Consider the following 26,595-nt stretch of genomic DNA (forward strand, 5'->3'; position numbering starts at 1 on the left):
ACTATGTATTAACTTTAATATTAATAATTATGGTTATTAAAGCAAGTCTTACTTTAAGATTCCTGAAAGCCCCTCTCAACTGAATTATTTGTCCTCACCACCCTGTTAAGTGTCCTGGGCCTTCTTCTCCAGGTTCGAAACCAGTGTGGGATAGTAATCATCCCACTGTCCAGTTCATTAACGATCATATCAAACAGTGCATAGCCCAGGCCTCGAGAAAAATGGCTGCTTTGTTAGATAAAGCTTCTTTTTAAACAAAAATGGTCTTTCCGTAACTTTTCAAATCATGTTTGAATTAGCAACATTGAAAATTAAGGCAATGAAATATTCTTTTGAGATTCCCTATTTTTTTTTTTTTTTTTACCTTCACCACCGTCAACTCCAGACATGTTAATAGAAGACCCATTACTACTGCTTCCAGCGGCGGAGTTCATTTGCTGCTCAAGGCGCTCCAGCTGGAAGACCAGAGAGTTCTTCTCTGTGCTGAGACTCTCCAGCATAGTCTGCTTCTGGATGAGAGTCTCTGTCAGCTGATGGAGTCGGTTTTCTAACTCAGACTGACTGCTATTGCTTAAAGTTTTATTCGTAAGCTGAAAGGCAAAGTATTCATAAGATTACTACATAAAATGAAAGGCATACAACACAGAAACCACGTTACTACATTCCCACAGGTAAACCGTGGCATTAAATGATTTCTCAAAACTCTACGATTCTTTCACCATCTACAGAAGCGATTTTCAAACTGTATTAGTGGACCATGAAATCAATTTGGTGGGTCACAGTTGCCATTTAAAAAAACAGAACAGAATAGTACATAGAGGGCACAGCATATAGTGTGTGAGAGTATTCTTTTGTGAAACTTGGTTTGGTTTTATACGTGTAAGTGTGAGTATAGAGACATGACTTAAATTGTATTTCTTGCTATGTCATCACAGTCAAAAACATTTGAAAGCACTGGTACACGGGACACAGTTCAAGCTTCTCCACCTGGATTCAAAACCTCCATAAGTCAACAGTTGTGGTGCACTGCAAAAACCACAATCTCTGCGCTGCAATTTCCTAGCTACCTGACCTTGGACAAGTTGCTACACTTCCCCCAATCTGTTTGCTCACCTGTGAGGGTAAAAGTGCCTTTTGCACATGGCACTTTGGGATATGAAAGGAGAATTTTCCTAGTAGGGTCTGGCTGACAGTTGCTCCTTAATAACTTCATTCCATCTTCTATTTGCTCTCACCTGTATCATCTTCCTCCGCTCCCATTTGGCCTCTGCTCTGCTGTTCAAATTTTCCCTTTTGGGCAAACCCAGTCCCCTTCTCTTCTCCCCAGTCCCCTTCTCTTCTCCAGGCTCTGCCTCCCTTCAAAGCCTCTTCCTTGAAGCCCTTTCCAACGACTCCAGCCCGAGCTGATCTCAGCCTTCTTTTAGACTCCTACTATCTTGGCATTTAGCTTCACTATTGTAACAATTTTGCCTCCTCAATGAAACTGCCAGTCAGCTCTGTGAGGGTAAGAATCACTGTCTGCATCAACACAGTCTGGAAAAGAGGCTGAGAGACTGATCTAAGTTGAAAACCCCAGCTCTGCTACTTCTTAGCTACAACCTAGGGCAAACTACAAACTACATTGAGGTATAGCTGACTTTTAGTTTCAGGTATACAACTTAATGATTTGAAATTTGTATACACTGTGAAACGAGCGACACAATAAGTCTAGTTACCATCCATCAAGCTTCCTTCCTTCTAAACCGCTTACAGCACTCCCACAAATTAACTGCAGGGCTAGGTCTACAATAAGTAACTACGAAATGGAATTATATTGAGTATAAACTAAGATTTACTTACTATTAAAAAGGAATGCTCAATTTTAAGATTGTACTGTGATCCCCAATCTTACTCCACACTTCAATATTTTTTAGTTGAGGCAAAATTTACATTCAGTGAAATACCCAGATCTTAAGTATAAAATGAGTTTCAACAAACGTATTAACTGTGCAACCAACACCCAGATAAAAACACAGAATATTTCCATCACTCCCAGACAACACTGCTCTGCTCTCTATAACCAGAATTTAGTTTTGCCTTTTCTTGAATCTCCTATAAATGGAATCATACGGTATGATCACTTTTGTGTGTGGCTTTTTAAAAAGATTTATCCGGGGCTTCTCTGGTGGTGCAGTGGTTAAGAATCTGCCTGCCAACACAGGAGACATGGGTTCGAGCCCAGAAAGATCCCACATGCCGCAGAGCAACTAAGCCCGTGCACCACAACTACTGAGCCTGCGCTCTAGAGCCTGCGATTCACAACTACTGAGCCTGCGCACCACAACTACTGAAGCCCATGCGCCACAACTACTGAAGCCTGCGTGCCTAGAGCCCATGCTCCACAACAAGAGAAGCCACCGCAAAGAGAAGCCCGCGCACCACAACGAAGAGTAGCCCCCGCTCGCCACAGCTAGAGAAAAGTCCACATGCAGTAACAAAGACCCAATGCAGCCAAAAATAAAATAATTCTTTAAAAAACTAAAAAAATAAAAAAGATTTATCCATGTTGTTGTATCAGTAGTTTCTTTTTATCGCTGAGTAGTATGCAATGTGTTTATCCATGTACTTGTTTTTTCTTTTTAATTAATCAATCTTTGGCTGCGTTGGGTCTTTGTTGCTGTGCACAGGCTTTCTCTAGCTGCGGCGAATGGGGGCTACTCTGTGTTGTGCGTGGGCGTCTCATTGTGGTGGCTTCTCTTATTGTGGAGCACAGGCTCTAGGCGCGCGGGCTTCAGTAGTCGTGGCATGCAGGCTCAGTAGTTGTGGCGCACGGGCTTAGCTGCTCCGCGGCATGTGGGATCCTCCCAGACCAGGGCTCGAACCCGTGTCCCCTGCATTGGCAGGCGGATTCTTAACCTGCGCCACCAGGGAAGCCCCCACGTACTTGTTGACAGATACTTCAGTTGTTTCCAGTTTGGGCTATTTATGAACAAAGCCACTACAAATATTCCTGTACAAGTCTTTTTGTGGACATATGGCTTCACTTAGACTGAGTAAATATCTGAGGTTATAGGTTAGATGTATGTTGTTAATCTTATCAGAAACAACCAGTTTTCCAAAGTGGCTGTACCACTGTACCCTTCCACCAGCAGAGTATGACAGTTTCAACTGCACCACATCCTCAGCGTGTGGTATTGCCCATCTTTCCACTTTCTGCCAGTCTAGTGGGTGTGGAGTGCTGTATCTCCCTGAGGTTTTAATTTGCATCTCCCTGATGACTAATGATTTCGAGCACCTATTCGTGTGCTTATCTGGCTATTCATAATCTTCTTTTGTGAACTGTCTACCCAAGTCTTTTGTCCATTAAAAAAATAGTTGTGCATCTCTTTAGTTTCTGTAAGAGTCCTTATCCTGGTCACAAACCCTTTGCCAGCTGTGCTATGCATTGTAACTAGCTCCTCTCAGTCTGTTGCTGACCTCTCTTCATTTTTGTAATGGAGTCTCCTGACAAGCAAAAATTTTTAATTTTGATGAAGTCCAATTTTATCACTTTTTCCGTCTATGGTTAGTGCTTTTTGTGTCCTAAGAAATCTGTCTTCTCCCAAATTGCAAAAGATTTCCCTATACCTTCTTGTAGGAGCTTTGTAGCTTACACCTAGCTTCATTCCAAATCAATTTTTATTAATTTTACAAGTCTAATTAGGGGATAAAGATCAAGGTTCATTTTTTTCCACGAGTTTTTATCTAGTCCCATAAAATAGTTTTTAAAGAATGAAAAAATAGTCAAACGGCAATGTAATTTTTTTATTATTATTATTTGGTTGCATTGGGTCTTTGTAGCATGTGGGATCTTTCGTTGTGGCAAGCGGGCTCTCCATCGCTGTGCACAGGCTTCTCTCTAGTTTGTGGTGTGCAGGCTCTAGAGCACGCAGGCTCACCAGTTGCAGCACACGGCCCCAGTTGCCCTGCAGCATGTGGGATCCTAGTTCCCCGGCCAGGGATCGAACCCACGTCCCCTGCACTGGAAGGCAGACCCCTAACCACTGGACCACCAGGGAACTCCCATGCAATGTAATGTTTTAACAAAGATATTTTTCTCCGAGGAGGCCCAAAGGTAATAAGATAAGCAGAAATAGCATTTTTTATTGTTCATTCAGTATATACCTTAACTCACTAATTGAGTGCGGTTTTGTTTTGTTTTGTTTTTTTTGCAGTGTATTAAGGGGCTGATATCTTTTCAAATTGTACAACTTCCTTCTTACTTAGATGAAAAATCTTTCAGAGATAACCTCCTATGGTTAATTCTTGATTAACAGAAATACCACAATATCTTAGACATAGTATGTACTCAATAAATATTTTTAAAATATTGGAATGTTTACCTAAGCATTAAACTGAATGATGGTTTATGCTCCTTTCTTTTCTTTAATTTTCTGTTAGCAAGTCATCTTACCATTTATAATCATTTCACAAATGTAGGAAAGGGAAGGAGAAGGGAACACTCAAAATCAGTTAGCTGTCCCCAACTCTTATAAAAATTTAAAGTTTTTAAACATTTTAAATTATGGACTACTAAGAAGTCTAAGAACTTAAAAAAATTAAAATTATTTGACTTTTCATGTTCAAACAAAGTCATCACCTAACTGAAAAATGAACTAGTCAATCTTTATGCAAATTATTTAAATGATCAATAAGTTCATTATTTATTAAGTCAATCATGTGAATATAAGAGAGGAAAGGACAGTGTATAATGACAGGGTAAGTGAATGCACGATTCTGTCAGTTAATGATAAAGACTGGCAAATCTGAGTGGTAGGCACATGTTATTTTCTATGTTTCACATTTTCAGTTATAAAAAGGTCTTAGTGACTCTAATGAAAGATCTATTAATAAGAAAATGTATCGTTGGATTTTTCTTAGGAAAACACAACCGTAAAACTGGCAATCAGCAAAACTACCACTGAAGTTAGATGGTATGAAATTCTGGAGTAACTCACATCTCCTTGGGTGACTGGTTACAAGATACCTGTATAAGAAGCAAGCCCTAGAATACAGCAAATGCAGACTCAAATGGCATTCGATGAAAATTCTATATCACATTGAAAATAACTTACCTCACTACTCCAACAACAGGATTCAGGTGAAAATACAGGAAAAGAAAGTCTTACTGTATCTCTAAAAAAAATGTACTTTTACAATGGTATCTTTGCTCAAGTAGTGAATGCTGCTTCATACCTGATTCCTGAGTTTTTGAATTTCATCTTCTCGATCTTTAATTCTGCTTTGCAATGTGTTCTTTGTTCGATACAGATCTTCTTCCATGTAGTGGAATTCCTACAAAGTGAGGCACAAATAAACAAAAGCTAAGTCAGTGCTCCCTATGTCATCTCCAGTACCTGAAACAATGCTTGACACAAGGTAGGCACTTGCTCAATATGTGCTGTGTGTATACTGAATGAGTAAATAAACAGACTTCAAGGGATCTGATGAAAAGTTAATACTTCAGCATGATGTATCAATTTGTATATGATGACTATCTAAGCACCAGTCTTTTTTTTTTTTTAATAAATTTATTTATCTATTTATTTTTTGGCTGCGTTGGGTCTTCATTGCTGCGTGCGGGCTTTTCTCTAGTGGTGGTGAGCGGGGGCTACTCTTTGTTGCAGTGTGTGGGCTTCTCAATGCAGTGGCTTTTCTTGTTGCAGAGCACGGGTTCTAGGTGCGCGGGCTTCAGTAGTTGTGGCTCATGGGCTCTAGAGCTCAGGCTCAGTAGTTGTGGCGCACGGGCTTAGCTGCTCTGCGGCATGTGGGATCTTCCTGGACCAGGGCTTGAACCCGAGTCCCCTGCACTGGTAGGTGGATTCTTAACCACTGTGCCACCAGGGAAGTCCCAGAGCACAAGTCTTTATTGGTCATATGTTTTCATTTTTCTTGGGTAGAAAAATGTAGGAACAGAACTGCTGGATCATATGACAAGTGTATGCCTAGCATAAAGGAAGAAAACTTGCCAAACTGTTCTCTGAATGCTTTTCAAAATACCTGTACCATTTTGCATTCCTACAGGAATATGAGAGAGTTCCAGTTCTTCCACATCCTTTCCAACATTTGGTACTGTCAGTCTCTGTAAGTGTGGCTATTAGAGTGGGCATGTAGAGATATCTCACTGTGGTTTCAATGTGCATGCCCCTGATGATTTTGGGCAGCTTTTCACGGGCTTATTTTTATCAGGCAATATCCTGCACCTGTTTTGCTCCATCACTGATAAAACACAGAGAGAGGAAAAAAAAGAAATACCTCCAAATTCACTAACAACTGCACGAAACTAGTTTGTACGATGGACAGGATTGGTAAGAGTCAGGTGAGAATTAAAGAGTAAAGCAATGCCAGGAAAGAAGGAGTAAATCATTAAGTACCTTCAAAAGCATTATGTTTAACGGTGCAAAGTAAGGGGAGCTGTATGAAGAAGTAACGTGATATGGAATCAAACTGCTAGAGACTACTTTAGACATTTAGTTCAACCTGCTCACTTCACAGACTAAAAAAACTGAGATCAGTGAGAAAAGAGGAAATGAGGAAGGTAATTAGGTTAGGTAGGGGAATCATAATTTACAAGGTTTGCCCAGTTTCTTTTAAGCTCTAGGCTAGCATAAAATTTAAGGCTGAAATTTACTTAAATTACTTGAAGGACTATTTAATCCCAAGATTAAGTACTTCCAATTCAGAACATCTGGTTACTGAATAAATAGCCTAGAGCTACATTCAGCTCCACTTTCCTCTACTTAATTCCCTCATTTTAGAAAAGGGCACTGCAAGTGGATGTGTAAAACCATCGGCCATAATAAAATGAAAGTTATCTCACTAAACATCAAGAACATTCTTGCCTTTTAATATATACTAGCTCCTTAAATAAATGAAAATGCAATTGCTGAAAGGAGAGCTAATCTTACAACCAAATTATCTAAGATAGCCTATGATGTACCCTACAGGTTGTTACTCGGTGAATTTTTCTCTTACTACTCAGGAAATCACTGTCATAATAAAAACAAACACTTCCCTGAAAATAGAACCAGTTTCAGAAATGATAAATCCTAATGAAAAAAATCTTCAAAGAATATAAGTATGCAAAGCTGGAAACGTTGTAAGTGACGCACTGAGAAATATACAAAGCTTTCCCTCTTGTAAAATGAAGAGAAGAGTGATTTTATTGTGAAGATGAAATAAGATTATGTATACTAAGTACCTATAACAATGTTGTTACTCAGTAAATTATAGATGTTACGAATATTAACTATAGATTCTTATTGTGAAAATGTGACTGTAAACATGTTTAACTGTGTTAGTACTGAAACTATCATATAAGTACATTGAAGTAAAATAATTTGGCTTGGAGAGCAGACAACTGCCAATTGAATAATGAAACATAATTTTAAACATGATTTGTAAGTAAAGTCTGTTATAAGCATTTTTTCTCAAAACAGAAAAAGCAGTCTATTATGGCACTAATGTTGTATTTATATTTCTATTAAATAAAAGTTACTACTGTTTCTAGAAAGTAAAAATCTGATAAAATACAAAAATCAACTGATGTTTTCAAGTGTTCTAACATACATACTCTGACAAGGAGATACAATAAAATACAGACAGAGCAGTAGAAAGAATTCTGGGCTCTGGGACAGGAATCCTGAATTCTATTCTATTCTCTAATTAGCTGTGTGATATTAAGCAAGTCTCAAAATCATTTTGTATCGCTATATTTCACCTGTTAAAACAAACAAACAACGAGGAGGGTGGGTTAGTAATAAGGTAGGAGCGACCTCTGAGCTCATCCTCTAAGAATTTCAGTAAGCTGCTTTACTAGAAGTCTCCTCATGTGACCGCTAGTGTACAGTCTTCCTAGGTAATGATCAATCTAAAATCCTTACCTGCTTCTGTCGGTCCAATTCTGCCTCTAGTTCCTGTTTAGCTGCTTTTTGTCCAGCTATTTGGTCTTGCAGATCCTGTAATTGTTCTCTTGCTGATTCTGCTTCACTAACCTGCTGAGCCTCCATATCCTAAAAAGATGAACCGTACATGTGAAAGCAATAATGAACTGTTCAGTTCAGTATTTACTGAGTGATCATTATGTGCTGTGAACTGGGCTCAGCAGGCACTGGAGGGATAAAGATGAATGAGACACAGACGCAGACTAAACGGAGCACAAAAACTGGCACCTCCTTATATAACACGGCAAATGGTGAGAGAGATGAACAGGATGCTGCAGCAGAAACCATTTGGTTTAATGAACGTGAGCAGACAGCGGCTCACTGGGAGATGTATCTCTCTATTCAAAAGTAACAATTTCAAGAACAGAACTGTAACATCAAAAAGGACTTCACTGCCTTAGTCCCCTGAAATTGCAGGTTATAATTAGTTTTTGTACATGTGTGGGTATCAACATACAGTAACATACAGTAAAAATAACTTTTCTCTCATATCACCTGAGGTTAGTATGTTTCTTTTTTTAGCTCTATTACTATTATCTGTTTTCACATCTTCCCATATTTCTCACTCTAACTTCTTCACTTGGTGTCACTATTCTCACTTATTCAAACTCAAAAACCAGCTTCTAGATATCTGTGAAATCCACTAGTGGCAAAGAACATTGCTCTGGGTTCTGTATTTTCCCTCTATGGGTTAATAAGCACAGTCCATTCATACAGTACTACATGAAACAAAACTGGCATCTTAACTTTGCTTTTTATCTTTTGGTACATTGTGTTATATGCTCATCTCCACAAACTCTGGCACTTCGCATATTGTTTGAAAGAACTGACAGATTAATGATACTCCCAGACAACCACAGTAAAATACTCTAAATTCACACAACTTTGTGGACTTACTGGAAAACAGCAATAAGTTAAATAATTTTTCCCTACCATTTTCAGGGTGAGTAGAAAGCAGACTAATCTTTGTTATAAATTTGACTAAATCCGATGAATTCTCAAGAGATGGGCAGTAAGTGCAGTGGTTAAGGATACGTGTCCTGGAATCAGACAGACTGGGCTCTAATCCTGGCTCTGCTACTTTACGAGTCATGGCAAGTTACCTTCCTTCTCTGTACCTAAATTTCTTCAAACTGTAAAATGAGAATGCATCATCTCCCTCACGGGGTTCTGGTACGGAATAAATGAAAGGACATATGTCGAGGGCTTTGTGCAGCGCTTGGCACATGAAGTGCTCAGCAAATGAAAGCTGCTATAATTAACAATTCTTCCATTTTGCCAGACCTAATCCTACAGTCCTTATTATCAATTTCATAAACTTCTTGAGAAAGGATAGGAAAATGTGTCAATGTCATCAATGATGCTGGGGTAGGGATGAGATATTAAAGTAAAACAAATCATATTTTTCATAATCTCAGGCAAAAGACACGGAATAGGTAGGAAAAAGTTTAGCATTTATTCAATTTCAAATTCATGGGACTTAAGTCTTTGGAATTCAAAATTATTTAGAGAAAAAAGATCCTACACTTTGAAGGACAGTAAGAAAAAACCCCAGAAATAATAGCAGCTACGATTTACTGAGCCTATTATGTGTCAGGAACAATGCTAGGCCCTTTATACATAGTATCCCTTATTCTCAAGAGAACCTTGTTCTCATCTGCAACCTACAGATGAGACAACTAAGGCTCACTGAGATGTGGTACCTGGTGTAAGGTAACACATCTACTAAGTGCCAAAGCCAGGATACAGGATCTGCATCTAGATCTGACAGTCAAACCCATGCCCCAGACAAGCCAACCCATTCTCACAACTTCCACACTTGCCACTGTTGTTCACGTACATCTTACAAATCAATAATTTCCTAAGCTAATGCATGGATAAGTATTCCTGGCAGAAAGTTGTTTTCTTTTTTCTTTTTTAAGAACAGAAGGCTCATTACCCCACACTTTTATCTTTCCCATCCTCAGAGACCCCTCCTATGTCAAAGACCCCATGTTTAAGATAAATAAGTGGCCCAATTTTACCTTTCGATTAAATATATTAATTACGCAAACTATAAAAGATTATGCACGAAACTATAAAAGATCATCCCTAAGCCCATTCTAATATTAGACAACACCCTAGTTTTAGAAACAAGCCCAAATCTAGTTTGTTTTTAACCACTAGAATGTTAGGTCCATAAATATGAAGACTGTCTGGTTCTCTGTTATAGCTCTAAGCCTAGAAGATGCCTGGCACATGGCAAATACCTGGTAAGTATTTGCTGAATGAATGAATCTGGTTACCTATCTTTCTTATTCCTATAACTTTAAGTCAATCAATGGAAAAGAAACCTATTGCTTTAGATTCACTTCTATATGGTAACTAATACTCCCAAAGTTTCACACATTATTTCACCAATACCCTTCCCCCAAAATACAGAATCCATCATGTCTCAAACTACTAATACCTGAGGGTAAATGGCTATCTGTGAAGCTGAACAGTAATGTATCTTACCTGTAATTCAGATCTCAGCTGATGTATCTGACCCATCAGTTTCTGTATTTCCTCCCTTTGCATCTCCTTCTCATGCCGAAGTTCTTCTAGTTCCATGCTATTTGCAGTACTGCTATCTAGGCCTTCAAAACCAGATCCTTCCTTTAAGCTGTTAATCAATTTTTCTTTAGACTATCATAAAACAAAGAATAGCAGAGATTAGCTTGTACACTGAATATCATCTACCACACACCAATTAAACTGTTATGGGAATATTCCAATTATATTCTCCACCAGAGAAAGTCCACAGAATGTTAAATCCATAGGGATAAAAATGCAACAGAGCTTTGCTGTACAGTGTTCTTGGACTGTAGTCCCCAGGACCACGTTATTGTTGAAAACTTGTTATTAACAAGATTCTTCTCATCCTTTCTTATACTTGCCCCCCCACAATCACATTCCACTCAACAAATATTTATGGAGAACCTACAATGGGTTTGGCACTATGCTAAGCGTCCTATGTAATAAAGACAATGTCACTCCAGATAGTACCCTCTGCCTTATAAACTAAAAGGGAAGTGACAAATATCCGATACAAGGCAAAGTTCTGAGCAGAAAAAAATACACTTCTGGGGAAGAGAAGGGTTTACTTGAAAGATAGCTCTTATACTGGTCCTGGAAAATGGCTAAGATTTTAAAAGGTGTAGAGAAAACAGAGGACAAAGCGTAAAATGAAAAAGCACAAGGGCCCAAGAGTATCCTGGGATGCATTCAGACAAAATGTCAGGACCAGTGTGTGAGGGCTTCGGATACCAGGCTAAAATGTGTGAATTGTACTGGGCAGTCCAGAGCCAGTTACCAGGAAGTGGATAAGGAAGTGATATGACCAGAGGTGCGTTTGAGGAGGGTAACTCTGGCAGAGGTTTAAAGCGGTAGCTCACAAACTATCGTCGGTGGGCCAGATCTGGCCTGTGGCCTTTTCTTGTATAGCTCACTAAGCTAAGAATGGTTCTTTACATTTTCAAAGGATTATAAAAAAGTAAAGACAAAGAATATGTGATGGAGATCACATACAGCCCTCAAAGTCTACAACAGGTACTATTTGGCCCCTTACAGAAAGTTTGCCGACACCTAGTATAAAAGATAAGTTGGAAGAAGAGATTTGACATGGGAAGACTAGTTTAAAAAGTGCTGTAATCCTAGGCCAGTAATAAAAAGAACCATTGGTTCCTTCACCATAAATATTTGAAAGTCACTCTCCTCCATCAAAAATAGTTTCTCCTTTTTATGGGTGATGTCTTCAAGCTTTTATGTATTTTTCAAATTTTCTATAGTAAACATGATTAGATCTACATCTATATTTATACATTCATACCTCCATGTGGCTACACAGCAGACCTCTCTACTGAGCTCCAGGCCTACATTTCTGATGGCCTTCCTGATACTTGCACCTCGATGTCACATCAATTTTGCAAACTCACCATAATTTATCATAATCTCCTTCAATCCTAAACTGCTGTCTTTCCTTTTTTCCCTTTTGTAGTAGTACACGAGAACATCATTCGTACACTCAAACCAGAAACCTGGAATCATCCTAGATTCCATTTACCTTTTTCTCTCTTCTTCCAATTAAATCTCCAAGTCTCATATATTCTACCTCCTACATTTCTCCTAGCAGTCCCTGGTTTGTCATCCTCACTGCCACAAACTCAGATCAGGTCCTCATCATTTCTTACCATTATTTTTTATAAAAGCCTCTTCATCATCTACATCTCACCATCCCACACCTCATCCCTTCAATGTAGTCAACAATTTACTGAGAACCTACTAAGGGCCAGGCACTGTGCTGGGGATTCAACGATAAACAAGACAGACATCCAGCACCACCACCCCCAACCTCTTCATGGCTGCAGCAGTTCTTACACCCAGATCTGGTCATGCTGCTCAAGTCCTCTGAAACCTCCCCACCCCCTACCATCACCTAAAGCATAAAATCAAAACTCCTCTGCACGGTATGCAAGGCCTTCCACAATCTGGCATCTGCTGTCATTGAGTTTTCTCTCCCATCTCTTTATCTCTAGTACTTGATGCTCTAGCAACAGAGAACTAGCTGCAGTCTCCTTAATACACCATGTTCCCTCAGGCCCGCTATGTTCTGGCACAGGCTGTTCTACCTGAAATCTCCTCCCTACCATGAGTCTTCCTACTCATCCTTCAAGTTCCTCCTCATACAGCATCTCCAGTGATCCCTGACATCTCCAGGCAGGTTTTAAGGACTTCTTCTTTCAAGCTCCCATAGTACTGCGTCAATAATTTCATTTTATCAATTGCCTCAGTGTTGTCCCACTAAACTGAATGCTCCCTTAAGAAAGAGGACACATCTTTTGAGCTCAGTATCCTCAGCACCTATCAAAGTGCCTACTGAATAGTTAGGTGCTCAATTAAGTACCTCTTAGATGAATTAACAAATTACACTGATACAACACAAATAATTAGAAAGAAGAGTTTAGAGGAGATGGATATGATATTTCACAGAGGTAGAATAAAAAAGGGGGTCATAGCCAATAGGAGGCAGGCGCTAAAGGAAAAAGGTGGAGTCAAAAATGCCACTGCAGTTTCAAGCTTCACTGCCTAGGAAGGTGGCCATATCACTTATGTAAACAGGAGAATGGAGGGGAAGCTGATTTGGGGGTTGGGACATCCCACACAGAGAAGCATGGCAGGCATCCAGAAACCAGGTGGGAAGCTGGAGCCATGCTGAAGTCACATCAATGACAGAAGCAGAGTATATGACAAAGCAAAATAAAAAAGAATAACAAAAAAGGACAGAAGAAGAGGACCCAAGAGAAACAGCAGTAAAGAGAAGACAGAGAGCTAAGGCAGTACAAGTAACATTAGAAGGCAACTTTCAAGAAGGTAGGAGGGTTCACAGGGTCAAAAAGCTCTACCAAAATCAAAGTGGATGGAAACTAGTAAGAGGACAGAAAGCATTTAGGTCACTAAAGACTTTTGAGAAGACAATTTCAGAAATGTAGTGGGGACAGAAATTACATAAAAGAGTTAAAGTTAACATTCTAAAATGAAGATGGCAGATATTATACGTCTGGCAGATGTCGCACGTCTGGCATTAAAAGAAAGGAGAAGGACAGGGAAATGGATCGAAGTGGTCAAAAGAGCCAAAAGCAATGTTTTTAACAGTTGTTATGTTCTTCCTTGTTGATCCTCTTGAATTTTTCAGAGTGACTGGTCTAGGCCTCCTCCAGCTCTCAGATCTCCTCTCCCAGCTTTTTCCCCCTCCCTTAGATCTAAGACTGTAGTCATCTAATGTAGCTTTCAACTTCTCTATCCTTTGCCTTTCTTATCAGAGTGAAGATGTGCCCTTTCATTTTTTTGAGGGGGGGGGATAATTCTTCCGCCTGTGCATTGATTCCATCTCCTTTCACCTCATTTAAGCCCTTTCTCCATAAGTCTGTCCTCTTTCTTCCTCTGTATCTTTCTCTCTGCTGCCTTCTTCTGGCTCAGCTTGCTCAACAGCACATGGTTACTTACTGGAAGAAAAAAGACCAGATCTTGAAACACCTAACTGAGGAAAAAACATTGCTTTTGGTGATTAAGGTGACAGGTTGAAGACCTGAACTAGGGAGTGGCAGAATTAATTTTTTTCTTAAAAGGAAAAAAGTGGTAGGAACAGGAGACATTTCATCTTTTTTATAATATTTCTAAGAAGAGCAAGACACCTGAAGCAAGCCAGCCCAGTCAAACGGGAACAGTATCTCACAGATCTATAAAAAGTCTCAGAATGTCTCTCGGTCATCTGGCCTATCTTAACATTCACACATGTGCATCTCACGCTTACCTGGAGTATTCTAGTAGCTTTTTGCTTGTAGTCAATTAATTCCTGCTTAGAGGACTCCAAGTTGGACTTAAGCATTTTGATTTGCTGCTGTAGCTCATCCGCTCTCTTCTTCTCATCTGAGTATTTTCTTTCCGCCAGGGTAACTGCTTCTGCCAAATTCTGGCGCTCCGCTCCCATTTTATTAAGGCGTGCAGAAAATTCACTCTGTGACAAAGTTTATATTATACTTATTGTATCATTTTGCTTTGAGGTATACTTTACAACCATCCATTTAGACATCTTATGGGATTTATTAGCTCAGCCCAACAACATAACAGGGAGGTAAAAAAAGTTCTTCATTTGTTAGGAACTGAAGAACAGGAACTCTAAGGTTGTGGTTCCCAAACATGGCAATTCATCAAAATCAGTGAGGGAGTCTGTTAAAAATACAGCTGCCCAAGGCCTTCCTTGGGCTTAATTGAATTGGAATTTCCAAGACTGGGCTTGGGAATCTGTTTTTTAAGAAGTTTCCCAGCTGAATCTGGTCACTTGGATACTAGGTCTGGTCTGATCTAGCTGATAAATGAATAAAGGTCTACAGAAAACTGGAAAGTCTATTAGAAAACAAATGCAAGACACAAGTACACAGCTACATCTTTTCTAATATCATGGCTAATGTTTTTCCTTTATTTCAGTTTTTCTAATAAACTATTCCCTCTAATTTTTTTAGCTTAAGAAACTTTTAAAGTACACTCTAAAAAACACATGGTCTGTCCCTTAGCCTAAATTTAGTTCTGAGAATTATTTATATTTTACCCTTATTTTCAAAAGCTCCCATCACCAAAAAACTCAGAAGGTGAGACAGAAGTCAGAAAGCTTTCATGGTTACACGCCAATAACTAAAGCCCACAAACCTTTGATCCAATATTAACTCCTGTTTGGAAGGAAAGGAGCAAGAGGACCACTCAGTGAGGCACACTGAGCATGTGAAATGTGTCTGCAACTGAGAAGTGCATTTTTAAGTTTGTTCATTTAAATTAGTTTAACATAAATACTGAAGCTCAAATCAATTAATAATAGATTTATGGAGATATAATTCACATTCCATAGAGTTCACCCTTTTAGGATGTACAATTCAATGTTTTCCTGAATACAATTCAGTGTAGTGTTCTCAGAGTTGTGCAACCATTGCCATTATCTAATTTCAGAACATTTTCACCGCAAACAGAAATCCTCTACCCATACGTCCCCCTCCCTCCCAGCCCCTGGCAACCATTTATCTACTTTCTTTCTCTATAGATTTGCCTATTCTGGACATTTCATACAAATGGAATCAACAATATGTGGCCTTTTGTGTCTGGCTTTCTTCACTTAGGATAATGTTTTAAAGGTTCATGCGTGTTATAGCATGAGTCAATAATTCATTTCTCTTTATGGCTGAATGATATCTCCTTGTGCAGATATGCAACATTTTGTTTATCCATTCAGCAACTGATGGACATTGTATTGTTTCCAGTTTGGGGCCATTATGAATAATGCTGCTATGAACATTCATGTAAAAGTTTTTGTGTGGACATGTATTTCCAATTTTCTTGGGTATATACCTCGGCGCAGAATTGCTGCAGCATATGGTGACCCTATGCTTAACTTTTTGAAGAACTGTTATTCTGAGTATGTTTAGAACAACTTTTTCACCTATAAATCTTATGAAATCTAAATACAGATCAAGTATTTCTAAAGAAAATTTAGTGAATGAATTGAGATGTGCTGTAAGTGTAAAACACACCATATTTTAAAGAATCAGTATGCAAAAAAGATGTAAAATATCTCACGAATAATTTTTAACATTAACTACATGATGAGATGATAGTACTTTGGGATATTTTACTGTGGTAAATAAAATATATTAATAAAAAAATTTAAAAGCCTATATTACCTGTTACTTACTTTTAGGGCTGAACTATTTTCACCTGTTGAAAAGACAGTGAGCCAGAGGTTCTCAACCCTGACTACCCATCAGCTACACCCGCAAATCGTGTAAATCCAAATCACCAACACCTATGCCCTACCTCACACACGGGATCTGACTCCCTGGGAATGAAGACTCAGCATCAGAAAGCATTAAAACCACACAGGAGGTTCTAACGTGTAGACAGCGCTGAAAATCACTAAACTAGATGCAAAAATTCACTTAAGTGTAAAACTCTAAATAAACATTATGTACAACTTTCTCTTGAAATAACAGAACCAGATTAAATTGGAATCAGAAAAGGCTTAAATAAAAAGAATGAGATGCCTCAAATCAGTTTTTTTTTTTTTTTTTTTTTTTTTTTTTGCGGTACTCGGGCCTCTCACTGTTGTGGGCTCTCCCGTTGCGGGGCACAGGCTCCGGACGCGCAGGCTCAGTGGCCATGGCTCACGGGCCCAGCCGCTCCGCGGCATGTGGGATCTTCCCGGACCAGGGCACGAACCCGCGTCCCCTGCATTGGCAGGCGGACGCTCAACCACTGTGCCACCAGGGAAGCCCTCAAATCAGCTTTTAATCAAATAATGGTAATGCTGGCTGCACAACCAAATTAAATGAAAAGATGTATATACCTAATGAGTATTAAGTATTTTAATTGTTTTTCAACATAGAAAATTAAATTTAGCAAGGATCAAGCTAAATTTTCAAATACTTAGTTTTTACCACAGAAACAGAATTTTCTGCAATGCACTGCAGAATTTTATTACAGTAAATATGTTAGGAACAGTGTAAAGCGATTCCTCCTCATCCAAATAATCAAAGAGCCCTGCTGTCCCCATTCTAACCTGCATTTGTTTATAGCTCTCCTGCTCTCTCTTCAGAGTGGCATCTGCTTCGTGCAATCTCTCCTGAAGAGTTTGTAGAGCTTGATTGTGCAGGCTACTACCTTCGCTGTGATCCTGCATTATTCTAAAAGAAAAGACATCCCTTGAAATAACTCATTTCCACAGTATACAAATGAAAAGGTAGAATAATTTTTAGAGCACTGGCATATTAGCACAAAAAAGACGGTTTGACTACAACATTCTTAGAGACTCTTCTTCCCTTTCAGTGGACTGTAACCTACATTTTTAGGTATCCAAATATAAGCGCACGCCACACATCACTGTATGTGAAAAGATTAATGACACTGCTCTTCAAATATTTTTAAATTCAGAATTTGCTAACAATGCATCTCAAGATTCAGATAATAAATCCACTTTAACCACACACATTTCCAGCATTACCAAAAGCCACATTTTCTCTCTTGTAAATTTGCGAAGTTAAATTTTGATAAGACAGTATTTACTACCATGTTTATCATTACTTGCATTGATAAACATTCTAGTTCAGTTTCTCATTATTAATACAGTTAGCTACCGTGATTTTTCACTCTGTAAGGCTTCCAGTGCTTCTGTGCGAGTATTCAGCAGCTGGTCAGCTTCTTGGAGTCTCACTTTCAGTACAGCCAGCTGGGAATCCTTTGCAGCCACCGCTTCAGTCAGGTCGTCTACTTGTGCTTGAAGTTCTCGAGTTATTCGATCACTCTTTGAATGGTCAACATTCCACTTTTCAACTCTTGCTCTTGCTTTGTTTAATTCTTTACAGAAAAAAAGAAAAGGAAAGAAAATTCTCCATACAAGTAAACACATCTTTCTCAGAGCACACAAAGATTCTCCTCTGAATCCCTTTAGTACTTATTGCCAAAATTAGAAGCTTACAAATATCTTCAACTTTTTTGCTCCAAGAGGGACCTCCATTTTCCAAGGCCAACATTCATATCTATATTACAGTTAATTGGCTGGAAACAGGCATGAAGCTAGCTGCTCTTCTACAAATGTCTTTTTCTGGAGATATGTCATAAAGCATTTGGGAGCCAAAATCAGTAGACAGCCGAGAGTTCACAAGATTAAAATGGTCAGTGGATTTCTGGAGTTCTGCTACAGATAGGAAAGAATGCACATCCAAATCAAGGGTAGACGATGTACACCCCAGTAAGACTAAAAGAAACAAAAACAAAACCTGAAGATAAACACTGGAAAGAAATGTTTCTTTCAATTACTGTGGCAAAAAGATATTCTTTTAACCTAGAAAATTGGTGCAGAAAGAGCAATGCAGTGCAGAGTGCCAACCAAAAAAAAAAAAAAAAATTAAATATTGAAGCAAACTGTACAGGGTCTCTGGAAAAACTAATGTCTAAATTAGTCTGGGTTAAAGTGAAGCTTCTTCTAAAGTCAGTCTAACAAGGCTTACACTATCTTCCTATTCATGGTTTCTAAAGAATGACCAAATAGGCCAGTGTTCTGTTTCAGGTGGGTGGGAGGATGACTGTTCCCATTTCCAAATCTGGGCCCTATATTTCTGTGAAAACACTATTTTACAAGTCCCATCTAAAATCTTTCTAATAGTTTAGATATAATCAAGTTTTTAGTTTATTTTTGAAATGCTAAATTCCTAACCCTGGGTAATTTAAATAAGGCTCTACCCTCTTGAGTTTCCTTGGATCTTTGAAGTAATGAGGCCATTTCTTGATTTAAAGACTGAACCTCATTCCTCAGCAGTTGATTCTCCAGTCGAAGATTAGACAGTTCATGTGATCTCCCATCATCTTTAGGCATTGGGTTGTGATCAGCACAGGCAGCACTTGATGACACATTTTCCTTTGAAGAAATCTCTTGGCCGTCATGGCCAGAATCTGAATTATTAGAGGCTTCTGTAAAAAAAGCAAATACATCTTTGTTACATTGGAATGCTCACTATATATGCACTAGTAGCTTACTGTGGTAGAATGCCTTTTGGCTCAAGTTGACTGCTATAGCTAAAACACCATAAAAAGCAAACTTAAATTTTTAATAGACTTCCCTCTGATGAAATTTCATTCTCATACATACAGCCTATAGATCTGTAAGGACCCTCGAAGTCTGGATACACTGAACAAATGGTGATAAAGAAAAGATACAAGAATACAGTTCTGGGAAGGGGGAAAAAAAAAAAAGCAGAGAAATTTACGTGGTTGGGTTTAGGTAAACAAGGGTTTTGGTCTCCCTTCTGTCTATGAATCATTTTTGAAAAAAAGGGAGAAGTTTCAACATTGAAAATACTGGAAAGGCATAAAAGAACAGCTGTGGGTTTCGAGGCAAGGAGAGTAATAACAGGTCAGAGCAATTTGTTATATACGAAACTGGAGTCTAAACTGCCTTACCCAAAGAGATACTCATTAATTCAGATACTCATTAATTCAGTTTCATCTTGGTTTTGTTACTAAATGTGATGCAAATACACTTTTTACTTACTCCAAAAAAATTAAGTATGTGCTAAAAAATGAACTATATCTAAATGAAAAAGTTCTCAACATCTTTAGTGATCAAGGAAATGCAAATTAAAACCAAAACAAGGACCAAAACACACCTGCTAGCTGGCTAAAATTAAAAAGACTACATAAAATGTTGGTGAAGATATGAAACAACTGGAACTCTTATAGACAGATTGCTGGTGGCAATATAAATGACATAAACACTGTGGGGAAGTATTCACAATTTCTTACGACCCAGTAATTCCATTCCTGGGTATTTATTGAACAGAAATAAAAACATTTTTCCACAAAAAGACAAGTACAAAAATGTTCATAGCACCTTTATTCACAAAAAACAAAAACTGGAAAATCCCCAATGTCCATAAAAGAGACTGGGTAAATTGTGGTATAATACTACAGTAAAATACTACACAATAAAAAAGAATTATTAATATACTCAATAATGCGAGTGAATCTCACTAACATGCTGAATGAAAGAAGTCAGCTAAGAAAGTATTCATACTATATGATCTCACTTTTTGCTGGCAAACGTGAAGTTTTAGAACAGACAAAAATAATCTAAGGGGAAAAAAATCAGAACAGTGGGTGCTTGGGGGATGGGTGGGGAGATTAACTAGAAAAGGACATGAGGCACTCTCTGGGGCAAAGGAAACATTCTTTATCGTGATAAAGGTGTGGGTTTCATAGGTGTAGCCATTTGTCTGTACAACTAAGATTTTCGCATTTCAATAACGTGTAAAAATGATGAGACAAACAGGGAAATTTGAATACTGACTAGATATTAGATGATACAAAGGAATTATTAATTTTATGGTGATAATGGCATGATTGTTCGTTTTGAAAACTTGTATTTTTTAGAGTAAATAAAGTATTTATAGAAGAAATGATATGAGATCTGTGATTTGCTCCAAAATAATTCTGTGGTGGGTAGAGGTAAAGAAAGAGATTGAAAATGAGATGTTATAAATGAAACAAGAATGGCTATGAGCTGTTGATTATCATCACTGGATAAAAGTTAATATGGGGGTTGAGGGGAACCATCAGTCTCTACTTTGGTATATTTGAAATTTCCAAAATAAAGATTTTTTTTAATGAATAAAAATTGAGAAAATTTTAAAAATTATTTTTAATTTTATAAGATTTTAAAAAGAAATAAAGTATATATCCAAACCTGTAAGATATATCTAAAGTAGTATTTAGACATTTATAGCCTTGAATATTTACATTAAAAACGACAGGAAGAAGCTCGGGTGGGAGGAGGAGTGGCAGCGGCCAGGCAGCCCAGCTTTGCAGGCTCTCAGCGGGGCCCGCAGGCACCCGGCACGCGCCGGCCCCGCCGCCACGATGCCCAAGAGGAAGGTCGGCTCCGCCGAGGGGGCGGCGAAGGAGGAGCCCAAGAGGAGGTCGGCGAGGTTGTCAGCTAAACCGGCTCCTGCAAAAGTAGAAACGAAGCCAAAAAAGGCGGCAGGAAAGGATAAATCTTTAGACAAAAACGTGCAAACAAAAGGGAAACGGGAAGCAAAGGGAAAAGGGACTGAAGTGGCTAACCAAGAGACTAAAGAAGACGTACCTGCAGAAAACGGACAAACTAAAAACGAGGAGAGCCCAGCTTCTGATGAAGCAGGAGAGAAAGAAGCCAAGTCTGATTAATATCACACACCCGGTCCTATCAGTGGTCCCTGTCTCCCCTCTTGTACAATCCAGAGGAATATTTTTACCAACTGTTTTGTAAATGCAAGTTTTTTAGTAGCTCTAGAAATATTTTTTAAAAGGAGGGAATCCCACCTCATCCCATTTTTTAAGTGTAAATGCTTTTTTTAAGAGGTGAAATCATTTGCTGGTTGTTTATTTTTTGGTACAACCAGAAAATAGTGGGATATTGAACATGGGAGGCTTTGATTGTCTTGGGTGTCAGCTTAACATTCCACAGATGGAGGGTAGCTTTTATATCCTATAATACAAAGCACACTAAATGTCAGTTTGAAGTCAGTTGTGCATTTAATGTCTTAAACACTTTAAATTACTTCTCTTCCCATGTTGTTTTTGGTAGAATTGTTTCCTAAAGCAAACCACTCACCCCTTGTTCTTGGTTCTCCTGGACAGAATTTTGTGCACTCTGTAACATCTTTGGTCGTGGTAGTCCAGTTCTTCTAGTAACTGTTAATGTGCTGTGAACGATGGACAATTTGAGTATGTAGTGTACATGATATTAAATTGTGAATTAGTGGGACTTACGATATAACAGCATTATCAATATTTGAAGATATTGGTACTTGATATCCTGTGAAGGAAAATTTGCCTCCAAATTTTAAGCTGGAAAGTCACTGGAATAACTGTTCAGAAAAGATTCACAACTGCATGATTTTTTAGATTTATGGTACGTATGTTGAGAATTGTGTACAAATTGAAATGTCTGTGTACTGATCCTCAAAACAGCCAATAAAATTTCAATTATGAAAGAAAAATAAAAAGAAAGGTAGGGGGCTTCCCTGGTGGCACAGTGGCTGAGAATCCGCCTGCCAATGCAGGGGACACGGGATTGATCGCTGGTCCCGGAAGATCCCACGTGCCGCGGAGCAACTAAGCTCGTGTGCCGTAACTACTGAAGCCTGCACACCTAGAGCCTGTGCTCTGCAACAAGAGAAGGCACTGCAATGAGAAGGCAGCGCACTGCAAGAAGGCAGCGCACCGCAACGAAGAGTAGGCTCTGCTCACCACCAACTAAAGAAAGCCCGCGCACAGCAACGAAGACCCAACGCAGCCAAAAATAAGTAAATAAAATATACTTTTTAAAAATGAAAGGAATTAATGAGTTATGCACCCATTATAAGGATTACAAAAACAGCAAAATAAACCCAAAGAAAGCAGAATAATAAAGATCAGAAATTAACAAAATAGAAAAGAAACATACTAGAGGATCAACATAACCAAAAATGGTCTTCTGAGGGAGACACTGTAAACTACGTTATGTCAATAAATTTTTAAATGTACATGATGATGAAAGGCATCAAACTGTATACTTTAAAAATGTGTAATTTACTGCATGTCAGTTATACTTCGTTAATGCTGCTTTAAAAAAACAAACATTTAGCAGAGTGCCAAATATTGGTATTCTTCACGTGGTATTTGTGATCAAGCTTTGATTTCTGCAGGGTTACTATAAGTGATTAGTGTCTGACTGTGTTAACATTTCAGCTGTGACATTATTTTCCTGAAATTAAGTAAAATAAATATAATCCTCCCGAAAGTATATGAAATAGACAAATTCTTAGAAAAAAATATAACTTACCAAAAACAGATATAAAAAGAAATGGAAAACCAATTGAATCAATAGTTAAATCTTCCACTAAGAACACCCCAGACCCTGATGGTTTCACCAGTGAGTTCTAGCAAACATTTACTGAAAGTTAAGTTTGGTTTTAGGTTTAAGTAAATCAACTGATTTGTATACCATATTAATATTAAGAAGAAAAATCATGATATCTCAATACATACATGAAAAAAACACTGCTAAAATTCAACATAAAAACTCAAATTAGAAATACACAGAAACTTCCTTAACCCAATAAAAAGTACCTATGAAAAACTTAACACAAACTGAAACACTCAAAGCATTCTCTAAGACAAGGAACAAGACACAAAATTGGTTTTCAAGTACAAGCCAATGTAGTAAGGCAATAAAAAGAGTTTTTAAAAAGATAAAAGGGTTAAGCAGAAAACAGTCATTATCTACATATGGTATTATTGTGTTGTTGAACATTTAAATGAACGTATAGAAAAATATGAAGCTTCAGAGCTATCTTAGGTTGCCGTGTGTGTGTGTGTGTGTGTGTGTGTGTGTGTATTTACAAAAACCTATAGACAGCAACAAACAGAAAGTAAAAAATTTTAAAGCATACCATTTTTAAGAGCTTTAAAAAATATAAACTACCCAGGAATAAATCTAACAAAAAGTATGCAAGACACTTATGGAAGAAACAATAAAATCTTAATGAAAGACATCTAAAAAATAATTATACCATGTTAATAAGTTAGAAGATTCTATGTTGTAAAGATGCTGATTCTCACCAAACTATCTGTATGTCAGCAGAAGCAATGGACTCCTAGTAAAGACCAACAGAATTTTTGTGGAACTTGGCAAGCAAATTCTAAGATGCATATGGAAGTACAAAAGTCCCAAGAATACCCAAAACATTCTTGGAGAAGGACAAGGTGGTAGAATCTGCTCTTTGAGATATAAAGACATATTATAAAACCACGTTAATTAAGACAATGTGGCACTGACATAAAGACAAACCAATGAAACAGAATTAAGTGTCAGAAACATACCAACATATAGATGGATATTTGATATATGACAGAGGTGGTATTGCAGATTAACAGGGAAAGGAAATATTTTCAATAAATGGTGCTGGGATAACTGATTTCCATTTGGGAAAAAAAGGGAACTAGATGCCTACCTCACACCATACATAAAAAACAACTTTAGGTAAACATCTAAATATGAAAGGCAAAAGTATAAAACCTTTTCCTATAATACAGAAAAATACCTTTATGACCTCAGGATAGGAAAAGATTTTCTAAGACCCAAAAGACACAAACCATAAAGAAAAAACTGATAAATCATTATATTAAGAACTTCTATTGAGACATTACAGAAAAAGGAAAAAAACAACAAGGTAAAACTGGAGGAGGATGAGAAAGAATTGCCATCTAGAACATAAAGAGAGTATCTATGAATCAGTAAGGAAAAGGACACGCTTCCACAACACTCTGACCATACCTCAACTGCTGCATTTACTATATTACATGTATATTATCTGTGTCCATGTGTATCTCATCCAATAAACTATAACCCATTCACTTCTGTATCCTGGCCCAATAGGGTCTCAATAAATGTTTGTATAATTAATCAAAAGATAGTTGAGAAGAAATTTAGGATTGTTCATACCTAGTTAATTAACTGCTAGTGCATGCACCTGTCTTGAAAGCCCAAAACCCGTCTCTTTACCACTTTTTTATCTTGAAATACAAGAAAGATTTTATTCACCAAGAGCCAAGACTGTGGAAGAAGCTAAAAGGTTTAAGAACATAACAAGCTCCCATGAGCTATCAGCTCTATAAAGAATCCCTGCAAGGACCTATCATGTTTATTGTTATTTTAAAATGCTTCCTAGGTACTCAAATTAGCCACATTACCATGTAAACATCATTTTTTGCAGGTGAGAAGATGTACATGTTGAGGTAATTTCATAGCAAATTAAACAACTGAAAACCAGAATTCTAAGTTCTTACTTCACTACTAAATCAATGCCTTTAACCCTCCAACTCAGATCAAAGTTCAGTTTCTCACGCTTTACTTTCAGTGTAGGCAGGGGGAAAAACACACCAAAAAGCTCACAATCCAGAATATAAGTGAAGTACAGCCGCCTGTTACTCTTATAATACCAATGACAGAATGAAATGAATTGGAGATAGTTCCAAATCCAAAACTATATGTTTCCTTTCTGATTTCAAAATTTTCTTCTTTATATCTTAAAACATCTTAGAGAATCATTTTGGATATAATTTAAGATGTTGGGCTGAGGACTTCCCTGGTGGCACAGTGGTTAAGAATCCGCCTGCCAATGCAGGTGAGACGGGTTCGATCCCTGGTCCGGGAAGATCCCACATGCCACGGAGCAACTAAGCCCGTGTGCCACAACTACTGAGCCTGAGCTCTAGAGTCCGCAAGCCACAACTACTGAGGCTGTGTGCCGCAACTACTGAAGCCCGCGCACCTAGAGCCCATGCTCCGCAACAAGCCACCACAATGAGAAGCCCACGCACCACAACGAAGAGTAGCCCCCGCTCGCCACAACTAGAGAAAGCCTGTGCGCAGCAAACAAAACCCAACGCAGCCAAAAATAAATAATAAATTAATTAAATAATTAAAAAATAAAATGCTGGGCTGGGTAAAGTTACAACAGACAACATTCAAAGGTCCCTACTGTAACTGTATATTGGCTAATAGTGTTCTATGCTGTCCCCTTATTTACACCACACACTTCAGAGAGCCTGCCCTTGCGCCAGCAGGGACAGGTAACAAAACGGAGCATGACAAATGCTACCAGAACATTTTAGGCTATGATGACATCCAATTTGGTTAACTCTAAAAGAAACAGAGGACTGATTAACTACCATGGCTTTGGCTCCCAGAAGGATGTTCTTCAATGGTTTTGATGGTGGTTACACTGGTGTTCTCAGAACTGACGCTTGTTGTCCGAGAACTCTGCAAGACAGGTGTTTTGCCCCTTTCTTTTTTGACTTCCACTTTCCCAGTAGGCTCCTTCTGTGAACTATTAAGAAAATCAAACAGCAGCTCATCATCAGGTTCTGACTTTTTTCTTCGAACAAACTGGGATGAAGGCCTAGGAACAGATGCATTTTCAACAGGATGGGAGGCCTCCACTGATGTCCTAGATCCTAGTTTCACATTTGCAGTCCCAGCTAAGATGGTGGCTTTTTGATTCCTAATATTATCAGCTGCTGAGGAAATGTAAGTAGCTTTAGGTCCTGTCTGATAAGTCAAATCTGTATTTTGCTGGTGAAGTTCAGGATAGTCAGTATTTTTGCTATAAACAATGCCGCTGGTGTTCTCTTTTCTACTGAGAGCTGTTGCAGCCCCTTGATCAACTCTGTTTAAAAGATCCTCTGCCTTTCCAGCAAGATCAGCAAACCAGGACATGATGGCAGCAGAATAATCCTATTGGTGAACCTGTAAAAAGGATATAAAATGATCAGTGTGGCTTAACAGCAGTGCACAGCGATTAAGACCAGGCTCTAGAGTCAGATAGTCCTGGGTTGGAAAGCCTGACCCTGCCTCTTACTATGTAACTTCAAGCAAACTACTTGACTGAAACTGAGAAACTTCACCTAGAAAATGAGGAAAATAAGGAGTACTTACTTTACAAGATGGTTTTAAGATGAAATACTGCATTAAAAAACACTTTGAAAAATGCCTAGC

At 38.3% G+C, this 26,595-nt stretch overlaps 1 protein-coding gene and 1 pseudogene across 2 annotated transcripts in view; one reads left to right on the forward strand and one right to left on the reverse strand.

Annotated features, from left to right (window-relative positions):
* The window catches only part of GOLGA5 (golgin A5), a 40,989-nt gene that overhangs the window by 12,427 nt on the left and 1,967 nt on the right, over nt 1-26,595 (reverse strand). For both annotated transcript variants that reach the window (XR_010940993.1, XM_067727247.1), the window contains exons 2-10: nt 25,770-26,346; nt 18,762-18,989; nt 17,657-17,876; nt 17,083-17,206; nt 14,293-14,496; nt 10,458-10,628; nt 7,902-8,030; nt 5,215-5,313; nt 365-590 (exon numbers count right to left, since the gene is read on the reverse strand). Coding sequence is in view for 1 of the 2 variants with exons in the window: in XM_067727247.1 (XP_067583348.1) it covers nt 365-590; nt 5,215-5,313; nt 7,902-8,030; nt 10,458-10,628; nt 14,293-14,496; nt 17,083-17,206; nt 17,657-17,876; nt 18,762-18,989; nt 25,770-26,316 (1,948 nt within the window). In the remaining variant the exon portion in view is untranslated. The remainder of the gene's footprint in view (nt 1-364; nt 591-5,214; nt 5,314-7,901; nt 8,031-10,457; nt 10,629-14,292; nt 14,497-17,082; nt 17,207-17,656; nt 17,877-18,761; nt 18,990-25,769; nt 26,347-26,595) is intronic.
* Nucleotides 20,904-21,330, forward strand: LOC137219142 (non-histone chromosomal protein HMG-14 pseudogene; annotated as a pseudogene).

Source organism: Pseudorca crassidens, chromosome 1 (assembly GCF_039906515.1).
Source record: "Pseudorca crassidens isolate mPseCra1 chromosome 1, mPseCra1.hap1, whole genome shotgun sequence".
Lineage (NCBI taxonomy): Eukaryota > Metazoa > Chordata > Mammalia > Artiodactyla > Delphinidae > Pseudorca > Pseudorca crassidens.